The 10,753-nt window shown below is 49.6% G+C and overlaps 1 protein-coding gene across 1 annotated transcript; it reads right to left on the reverse strand.

Moving 5' to 3' along the window:
• Window positions 1-1,959: 1,959 nt before the first annotated feature.
• LOC104284702 (chromosome unknown open reading frame, human C2orf40) lies at window positions 1,960-7,971 on the reverse strand. Its single transcript, XM_009883064.1, has 4 exons — window positions 7,878-7,971; window positions 6,601-6,648; window positions 4,154-4,311; window positions 1,960-2,121 (listed from the first exon to the last, which is right to left on the reverse strand). Exons 1-4 carry the CDS (start codon window positions 7,969-7,971, stop codon window positions 1,960-1,962), a joined length of 462 nt encoding a protein of 153 aa, XP_009881366.1.
• Between the last annotated feature and the right edge of the window lie 2,782 nt (window positions 7,972-10,753).

The following is a 10,753-nucleotide window of genomic DNA, read 5'->3' on the forward strand; positions in this document are numbered from 1 at the left end:
TCTGTGCGTGCGGAGAAGTGACTAGCACGTTCGTTCAATTTGGCTCCCTTGGCAAAAAGCTGTCTCCCTGGAAGCGTTCCTGCAGGGAACGGGAGAGTTGCTCGGCTGCCTCCCCTGGACACCAGTCCATCACGCAACGGGGGCTTTAAGTGAAATTAGGAAATACACACAGGGTTAAGAAAGGAGTGAGGGAAGTATAAAGAACGGTGTTACTGTAATCCGTGCTTCAGAAATTTCTTGTAAGCTTTAGATGACAGACAAGCCAAAATATCTCTACCCTCTTTTCTGACTGCTGTAGTTCGCGTACATGTTTCATCTCTCTCTATCCTGATTCTCCTTCAGCTCCTGAAAGCCCAGAGTCAGCCAGCCTTCCTCACCTGCCCTTTCCCAATCCTCTGTGCTGGACAAGCTCCAGCAGCGCTTTCCCTCCGCCGGCTCCTCCTGAAGGCCCCGACAATCTCCCTCCCAGGCTTCTGTCTGCCTCAGGGCTTTCTCTACAGGAACAAGAGAGAAGCAGCAACGGAGCTGATGTTGCTGTGGTCGAAACATTAGTTGTGTTTCTGGGTTGTTAATACACACACAACCCCACCAGCCAACACCTCGTTAATACCCTGTGCTTCATTAACAAATGTCTAGTCTCTGGTATTTTTTGATGCTCAGCCTAATGTGTATAGGTGCGAGTTCGAATTGCGGATGGAGGCAACTTCATGGTAGAAAAGCACATCTGGGGACTGTATTGATGCTACCTGATACTAACTTCCTTTTAAATAGCTCATTTTGTTGTTTTATTCCCTGTTTGCAGCTAGACTGCAAGCTGGCAGCTAAGTGGAAAGGACACAAAAGGGAGTATTCATCACCGATAACCTTTGGGTTATCGTGCCTGGGAGGGGTTGGGGCCACTCGAGTGAGATGCTCTGCGTCTCCGCAATTACTTCTGAAGTCAGGTTCCCGCTTGGAGCCCTTTCCCTGGAGAATCCTTTCCTTGCATGGGCTTCGCAGACAGGTGAGCTCCTCCGCACTGAATTTAGCTTTTGTGAACAGTGGTGTCACAGAATCTTCAGAGTTGGAGGGGACCTCTAGAGATCATCTAGTCCAACTCCCCTGCTAAAGCAGGATTGCCCAGAGCACATTACTCAGGACTGTATCCAGGCGGGTCTTGAAAATCTCCAGAGAAGGAGACTCCACAACCTCCCTGGGCAGCCTGTGCCACTGCTCTGTCACCCGAACCATAAAGAAGTTTTTCCGTGTGTTGGAACGGAACTTCCTATGTTCCAACTTGTGCCCATTGCCCCTCGTCCTGTCACTGGGAACCATTGAAAAGAGTCTGGCTCCATCCTCCTTCAACACACCCTTAAGATACTTGTATGCCGAGTGTCCTTGCCCCAAGAGGAACGGTTGAAGGGCCGTGTCACGCAAGTTTGGAGGGCTGTGCAACAGCTGGTACGGAAACAGCAGAGGAGGCAACGAGGCAGCACTTCGCTTGAGAGGAACGGGTTTTTTCTTTCCCCCCAAGAATAACTGGATTTATTTGTTGATACAAATCTGGCTGAGCAGGCCCATCTGAAACGGATTGGCTTATATTATGTTGTCTATGTGCCAAACTAGATGATATAATGTAATTTTGCAATCGATTGTAAGAAAGCGAATGAAAAAGCCCTTTTAAAAAAGGAGTCTGCAATAATACAATCGGAATGAAACTTGCTGTTGCAAACTCTACTAAATAACAGCGACCTGTTTATTTTATCAAAAAAGCTTTATTTCTATAGCACTTTATATATAACATACTACTAAGAAACGGTAATTAAAAAATAGTCATGCTGCTTTCTTTGAAGTCTGGCAGTTCCTTTACTCTTGCTGTTTTACATGGATAGAAGGAAAGCAGGGTCGTTCTGACTGCAGGAGGACTTGGCCTTGCCCAGTGCAGCCCTATAGGCATCAGCTATAGTAGGATAAACGGCATTAGTAATCATCATAATTGACACCTGCTCCATGCCTGAAGGTGTGGGGATTGCGTGGGCCAATTGGTGAATCTTCATCGTAGTGGTGTTGGTAGTATCCGCCATAGTATTCATTCCGAGCACGCCCTAAGTTTGTCCAGTAGGACATGTCATCCTCAAATTTCTGCGGAGAAAAAAAAAAAAAAAAAAGAAAATAGTTGCTTTCCAAGCCTGAAACGTCACAAAGAGAGTGAAACAGAAGTGGTGCAAGAGGTTCCTTTTGTCTCTTTCAGAAATTCAGATCCTTTGCGCGTCTGTCCAAACGAAATCTTTAGATCTAAGGGGGTTTGCGACGTGTACCCACCTTCTCTGTGGGGTTATCGGGGTCCTGAGAGCAGGAATTGTCCTGCCCAGCCCCACCTGGGACCCACTCCCCCCTCTGCCCACTGTATGGTGCTTAAACTGGAAGCACCTTCAACCGCAACATGCACCGCGCACCTTTAATATTTACATTACCTTTTTGGTGGCAGACTATAAAAACATATCAATGTTTTGTACTTAAAAATTTAAAGGTTTGGTTCTCCGTTGCCCCGTGCCTTTAGTCACGATGTCCCTGACTGCGGTGCGGGTACAACAGGCTTTCGCTTTACGCCGGTGATCTTTCACTCCCCATTTCGCATGGGTAAAAACGAACGTACAGTGCAGCCTTCTAGCTATGGAAATGCAATAAGCAGTTCAATTCTGCTCACAGCAGCAGGGGAAAAACAGCGTGCGAGGATATCAAATACTTGCCAAGCTAAAGCTTTTCTGTCTGAATGACTCTTTGGAAATATTTTTGGCTGCGATTTGGGAGAAAAAAAAAAAAAGAAAAAAAAAAAAGTTTTGCAAAATACACAATGGGTAAGTATGGCCTGAGTCCTTTGCTGGAACAAACAGTTATTTCATTGTTAAAACTGTGTCTTAATGCTCAAGAAAACCTACTTAGTGGATTCATTGTATCCCACAACAGGCCTCATTTTAGATGTTGAAACGCACACAGGAACTCAGAGGAGAATTCATCTCATCTGCATAGTTTGTCCCTATTACTTATTTCTCGGTATTTGCCCCCGGTCTTCAGTTTTTGATGCATAAAACCATTTTTCCTATTTTTCCTGTTCCTATTGGGATGGGGGAATATAACCAGGCTGTTAAATAGTCACTTTTATCTGTATACTGTCCAGGAGGAAATAAATAAATAAATAAATAAATAAAAAAGTCCTTCATTATTTCAGTTCAAGCAAAGGATTATTTTTCTAATTGTTCCAGCTTTGAAAACGAGTGCATTCATCTTCTAAGCAGTCCACATAGCGTGAAGGTCCAAAATGTGCTCCAGCTTGCCTGTGCCAGTGCAGTCTCATTAAGCGTATTCATGCAGCTGACAGAAGCCAAGAATCCAACATCTATAACTATTTTTACCTCTTATTAACGTAGAAATTATTCTACATGTGGGACTGCAACTAAATGCACACTTTTCACCCTCTTTCAGAATCTATCGCTGTAGAGCTCTGTGCAGAGCTGGGAACTCTTGATTCCGCTCCAGTTTTCTTACAAATTAGCCGCTTTTAAAAAAATCCACCCTTCTCATTTGAAGGGAGGTCGGCTGCACATTATCAGCTGGTTTTCCTTTCACATTTCGAGTGGAGGCACAGCTGCCGGTGCTCGCGAGGGTCAGGAGCTGCCCGCACCAGGCAGGCACGCGCGTGCAGGAGGTACGTAATGTTGGTGGGGTTTCACTGAGGAATGCCAGTCACGACCCGCTTGGTGTGGATTTCTCAGCGTGTTAAGAAGCGAATTGATTAGGCTGAGGCTGCCAAATTAATTTCCTGAAATACGAATGATTGCCATGGGTCCGGCCGCCTATTTCTCAGAGCAAACTTTGCCTGGGTGCAATTTGTTAAGCTGAAGTTCGGTAGCAGGCAAGAACTCCACAGGAGATTTTAATGTCATTTTTCCCTATTAACAAAATAACGCAGAAATCTCTTAACGGATGTGGAGCTTATATTTCTGCGTGATGTTTGCTACTTTAAAAAAAGAAGTCACGGTTTCTGTGCACAGTAACAGGGCAGCGTCTCCTCGGGTGCCCCCCGTGGCTGTGCATCCGCGCTCGCAGCCGCTCACTGGGAAGCCCTACCCACCCTTGAGATCCCGACACCCACCCTCGAGATCCCGACACCCACCGCCTCGTCGAATCCCAGGTACAGGAACTGCTGGTACCACTGCTGCACGTCGGGCTGGCTGCGGTCCCACAGCTGGCGCCTCTGGCGTCTCAGGCTGCTCAGGAACTCTTTGGCCGCCTTTTCTTTCACTGACACCTCGGGCTTCGTGGCAACAGGAGCTGAAATTAATTCACACACACACACACACACACACAGAGCCCGCCAAAAGGCACGCCAGGAAATTTTTAGTCAGCCTGAAGCGTACTGCTTGCAGCAAGTAAAAAAATGCTTCTCGCATCATGCCATCACCTCTGTGCTGAGCGGCGCGATGCGTGTCGCAGCAGTAACAGTCATACACCCAGGAATCACTGATGTAATAGGATTTCTCAGCTACCCTCATTCTCTTGGCTTTGACAAAAGCTGTTCTGAGCTCAAAGACATAAGCTAAGTAAGGAATTTAAATAAATAAATCCAAACTGAAAGAGCATGCGCTGTTGCACTTTTGAGGAGAGAATGGGAATGTACAGTAATGGGAAAGAGGACGAGATGTGAAGTTAAGCCTGAAGAAGATGGAGAAACACCGCTAACTTACTAGTGTGAAGGGAGGCACACATAAAAAGATTATTTTTTGTTTTAATCTTGTGTAAAAATGTAGCTTTTAAATAATAGGTGCTACTAAATGCCCCTTATGCCTGAAAATAAAAACCCATCAGGCTTTCCTAGCGCGCTGCCTGGTGGATGGATGGGAATGCCCCCAACCTGCCAGACCCAGCCGTGCCGTCTGGCTCAACCCGTGCCTATGAGACAGGCAGTTCTCTGCGGCTGCTGGAGGAATTGCCGTACCACCAAGAGGTACGGGTGTGAGGACTGGCTAGTCCCCGGCCACCCACAGAAACGATAAAACATGGCATGATGTTTGGGCTACACAAGAGGCATGTGTAAGAGTAGGAGGAACATCTTGGCTTCAGAGGGCTCAGGGCAAGGAGGGAGAGACCAGGGATGTACGTGTGGATGGGGATTTTCGGAGGATGCGAGAGAAGAGGCAGAAGGGGAAGTGGGGTGGAGATGTGAAAACCACTGAGGCAGGAGCTGGGCAGACTCGCCGGGGGAGGCAAAGGACTGCAGCGGGAAGGAGATTAAGGAGGTAAAAATGACAGCCGAGTTGTCGCAGGAAGGGTGGGAAACAGCGGGCTGCCCTGCGGTGATGAGCTGGAAAATGATAACTCGCCGTGCGCTCGAGCTGGGCGTTATTGCTGGGAAGCAGGACAGCTGAACCAGTGTCACCTGCATAAGCCTCGCACGAGGGACACTGCCAGCGAGGGAACCAGTGCTTCGCCCGCTCGCTTTAGCAGACAACTGGAAAAGGGGAGTGAGGCTGGAACTAAGGGGCTGCATGTTCCCTGCATCATCTGTGCAAGTCTTTGCAGTTCTTCCTGGGCCACCCCGCGGTGTCTGCACGCTCCAGAAGCCTCCCCTTGGGTGGTCCTTCTCACCAGGGGACCTGCACAAACCAGCAGACCGCTGCAGGGGAGGCGGTTGTTGCAAGTGGTCAGTCCTATCTGTGTGCCAACACTGCAGAAAGGTGCGGAAGGGAACCCGCATGTGAGGCAAACAGACATGGATGGGCCACACATTTTAGGGCAGGCAAGAGGAGGTGGGCAATGGCAGGAAAAACCCAGTGAGAAGTCAGTCGGGCTTGCAGAAAGAGGGAATCCTCTCTGGGGGTGGTGGTGTAAAATTCTTTGCCTCAGCCACAGAGTGGGTTGAGAGTTGGCAACTCAAATTTCTAGGGTGTTTCAGCCTGCCCCCCCATCTGCTGCAGTGCTGCGTGTCCCCGACCACCTCCAATTCCATCCCCTTCCCTCAACCAGCGAGCCGTTCGGTGCATCTGCCCACCGGGCCCTCAGCCATCATCTCTCCCGTAGAGAGAGCAGTCCTCCAAGAAGGAAGCACGTGTGGGGCCAAGAGGACAAAGGGAACAAGTCAAGGCAGCGCGAGCAAGCCCGGTTTGCGCATTTTCTCCTCTGCACCTGAGCCAGCGATATTTCCGGGTGTTAAAATTCCTTGGAAAAGCTTGTGACTTCCCAGAATAAATCAGATAAACGCCACGTCTGCCATGCGTATACTGGAAACAGTAGGGGCTATACACTGCTTGGAGCAAAACGCAGGCGTACCCCCTGAGGCTGCCATCCCATCCCTGGTTTTCCAAGGGGGCTGTGATAAGCAGAGCCTCCAGCCTCGCCGGTACCAAGTCCCAAACGGGCACGCAGGCACAGGCTCCGTATGCGCAGGAGGTTTTGGTATGGTACGGAGCGAGAGCAGCCGTGCGCTACCAGCTTTGAACTGGGTGCTCCTCCGGCTGCCCGCTTTGGGCCGGAGATACAGTGACAACACATTGGCAGTTTTGACTGATGGCTACTGACTCAAAGGAAAAATAAGGGAAAGCACTTCGCTGCCTCTATACTTACCTTCTCGTTTCTGAAGCATCAGTTTAAGCTTATTTCCCCTTGAGATATCTAGACAGGTAAAAATAAAACGCATACATTTACTAAGAAGGAAACAAGAACAACAAAAAAAGATGGTATCTTGAAAAATACTGGAAGTATTTCTGTCATAGCTCCGGACGACCAGGCAAAACTCTGCAGCAAAGTTTCTACCAGTGCCTCCCTTTGCTCCCGTTTCCACGCTCGAGTGCAACATACGCTGCAGGGAGGCTTTTGACACTCCAGCATCCTCTCCCCAACTGTCCCTGGCAAGGGAACCCCGAAACTGGCTGCATTTGCCAATTAAATTTCATTTTTTTTGCGGCAAAAGACCGCAGCCGGTGCCAGCACTGTGACACAGTGTCCAGGGCAGCACGATAACCCTGGAAAACCCTGAGTGATGGGCACATTCCCAACTGGACTCCTTCAAAACTCTTCTTCCCACCCCATCCCAAAGCGCATCAAAGCTGTTGTCCTGCCGAAGCCCATTCCCAGAGGGGATCCAGGGCTTCAGCCCACGGCCAGGCAGCACAACAGCAGACCTGCAAGCCCTCGGCTGCTCCGAAATGCTTTATTCCCTCGGAAACAAGCCCTTTAAAAAAAAAAAAAAGATGCTCAGCTTGCGGGAGTGACCAAAAACATGCGGCCACGCCAAGGGAAGGTTTTTGCCCGCGGCCATGCACGGTACCAGGGGAATCACAGAATCATAGAATTGGTGAGGTTGGAAGGGACCTTTAAGATCATCAAGTCCAACCATTAACCTACCCTGACAAAACCACTTCTAAACCATGTCCCCAAGTACCACATCTACCCTTTTATTAAATGCCTCCAGGGATGGCGAATCCACCACCTCCCTGGGCAGCCTGTTCCAATGTTTGATAACCCTTTCAGTGAAAAAATGTTTCCTAATATCCAATCTAAACCTCCCCTGACACAACTTGAATCCAGTTCCTCTCGTCCTATCGCTTTTCACCAGGGAGGTCAGCCCCCACCTCTCCACAACCTCCTTTCAGGTAGTTGTAGAGGGTGATAAGGTCTCCCCTCAGCCTCCTCTTCTCCAGGCTAAACCACCCCAGTTCCCTCAGTCGTTCCTCACAAGACTTGTCCTCCAGACCCCTCACCAGCTTTGTAGCCCTTCTCTGGACACGCTCCGACACCTCAATGTTGGAAAGGAAGGCTTTTTCCCACTCAACGGGACATGCCGGCTTAGGTTTTCCCCACCCCGTACGAGGTCCCGGTCCCGGGCGCGGGCGCTCACTCACCGGGGGGCGCGCAGAGCAGCGGGAGGAGGAGGAGGAGGAGGAGGAGGAAGAAGGCGGCCCCGGGCAGGTCCCCGCGGGGGCACGGCGGCGGCATGGCGGCGCGGAGACCCACCTGGGCGCGAGGAGACGGAGAGGATGGAGATGGAGATGGAGCCGGAGTCGGAGCGGAGGAAAGAGGGCGGCGAGGGGGGAGGTGGGGAGAACGCCCGCCCCACGCCGCGCCCCGGCCCGGAAGACACGTTTCGGTTGGACTAAGGAGTCCACCCTTGTGTTTGGCACGGCGCAGTTTGGCAGTTCCCAGCAGCGCTTTTGGGGTGGTTTGGGGTTTTTTTGTTTGTTTGGTTTGGTTTCTTTGTGGTTACACATAATCCAGTGCGACAGGCAAAGACTTTTCAGCAACTCAGCCAGGCTTTTCTTACAGGGCAATCAAAGAAATAAAATAGCTGTAGTGTGTCATTTAACATTTCACTGCGTATAACACCCGGTTGTCAGTCGCCTGTAACAGCAGATGGAAATTGAGAGTTTGTCTCGGTGGAAAAATTAATCAGCATAAAATAATTCGGATTTCTTTTCCGACATTTAAACAGGTTTAGCTTATAGTAAGAACTCGGGGACCAAAAGCCAAACTCACAAACTGAAAGTCCTTACTCAGCAGGATCATGACTGTAACGGTGCCTAAAGTTACACTGCCTTTTCCTAATTGGGGTTTAAGCTGCCCTCAGTGAATTCAGCTTCTCTCAGCTCTTTCCCCTGCAAATGCCAGAAACGCCCCAGACGAAGCCCAGTGACATCCTTGCCCATCCTCGGACACAAACCTCTCTCTTCCCTCGCAGCAGCGACCCACGACGCCCAGGAGGCGGCTATGGGCCTCTCGCCTCCTGCCGAAGCTGCGCCAGGGTGCAGCAAGGAGCGCGGGAGGGATTTGGGGGGAGGCAAGGGTGAGGGAGGGAGAGCCGGGATCACTCTCTAACCTACTTGTGAGAAACCTGGCAAGCGCTGGGACCTCGGCTTCCTGATCCAGGGATTGTTTCCAGATTGGTGACAGCTGAAACATGAATATATATACATATGCACACACACTGTATACACCGTATATATTGTAATTGTATATAAATATGTATATTGAATGCATAGCTATATTTATACATACACCACATGTGTATGGTGAGGGAGCCATGCAGTGGTGTGGCAACTCACTGTGAGGAGATGTGAAGCCCGTCAGTGCTATTTCAGGCACAGCTAATTGTGGGGGTGAGACAAGACCCTATGGCTGGCTTTACCACTTGCCGTAAAACGCAGAAGCAGCACCAGCACGGGCTGGTCCCTCAGCGGTTCCCCATCCCCAGCCTGAACTGTCACTTCAGGTCAACCCCCCCGATTGCCTCATGCATGTCTCCCCTTGTGAAGAAAGTTCTTGGAGCTGTGCCCAAGGCCTTTCCTCCACCTCCCCCCGTCCCCCACCACCCTCAAGCGCGTGCTCAGGCCTCTTTGCTCATCCCAGTTGAAGCGGCAGTGGCAACAGCATGAAAAAGTGATGCCGAAGCGCCCCTTGGTCTCTGCAGGAGCCACAGCTTCGGGGGTGGCAGAGTGGGAGGGAGCAGCACCTTCCAGACCCCTGTAGTGGAAGCACTCCCATAGGAGGCCAGTATCCCAGGTCATCTCCCATGAACCTGGGAACCAAAATTAGTCTGTCCTTTCCGTCACTGCTTTGGAGTGGTTTTTTCCATGTAGCTCCATGTTTCAAGTGTCAACCGGCTTAAACGCCCTGTGTTGGAGCAAATGCCTGTTCTTCAGAATCAATGCGCCCTTTCATGAGCGTAGAACATTGACAGCCTCTTGACTAAAACCACCTGAGGTTTTTGGATAGCTAGTGGCAGAATACAGCTAGCAGCAGGGACAGAAGTGAGGAGTACATCTGTAAGGCTACATGAGACAGCCATCATGCAGATAATTTAGAAAACCAGGGCAATAACTCTTGAATATTTACAGTCCGCTGCTCTATCGGTAATGGCAGAGGGTGTTTTGTTCAGCCGGTGGGTTTGTAACAAGCCTCTGCAGAACTTCAGGTACTTGGTGCCTCTGGGCCAAGGGAATACAAAGCACAGAACCTCCGCCGGGTATCAAACATATCACGATGACTCAAGAAACTGCTGAGATAAAATGCTATCTGGTGAAACCCAGAGTATGGATTGACTCAAGTGCAAGGTTATTGTAGAAAATAATTGCTCTAGTGGTGGAAGAAGTGATTGACAGAAGAACATAATGCTCAGGGTTAAACGGAGCGCAGTGTCTTCCCAGAAGAGGTCACTTTCTCAGTTCAAGGGACCGAAGTTTTTGACATAAAGTAAAAAAGTTGCGTAAAAAGATAACACCACTTCTTTTCAAAGGCATTGGGGAAAGGTGACTGGTATTTTCCCAGCAGCAATCTTTATTTCTGTTCCAGGTTGTTTTAAGGACTAAGGCAGTGTTGCCCTGGAGTTGTAGTACGACACCTTTTTTTTATGCTAAGCTTGCAACTACTGCATCAGTATTAGAACTATTTACCTTTGAATGAATATCCATGTTTATGGATGTGCCTGCCGTACTTTCTTTGCCATGTGAAAACACAGCTGTGTCTGTGCAACTGATACTACAGTGTTTTCCTGGGTTCTCTCCATCAGCAGTGATGTTGCCCTCTTTAAAACATCCCTTTCTTCAGCACAGAGGAGTTTAAGGCTTGTCTTAGGGCTTAATTGGCCTCCATTGGCACGCCAGTGCTGGGAGCTCTCTGCCGGCACGGCCGCACGCGTCCCCAAGGGCTCTAGGTAAGCAAGGCTGGGCTAATGACGTCATTCGCTTAAATGTTCTTCATCACCACTGGTGAAAACGGTAGACTC

Source organism: Charadrius vociferus, unplaced genomic scaffold (genome assembly GCF_000708025.1).
Source record: "Charadrius vociferus isolate BGI_N301 unplaced genomic scaffold, ASM70802v2 scaffold92, whole genome shotgun sequence".
Taxonomy (NCBI): Eukaryota; Metazoa; Chordata; class Aves; order Charadriiformes; family Charadriidae; genus Charadrius; species Charadrius vociferus.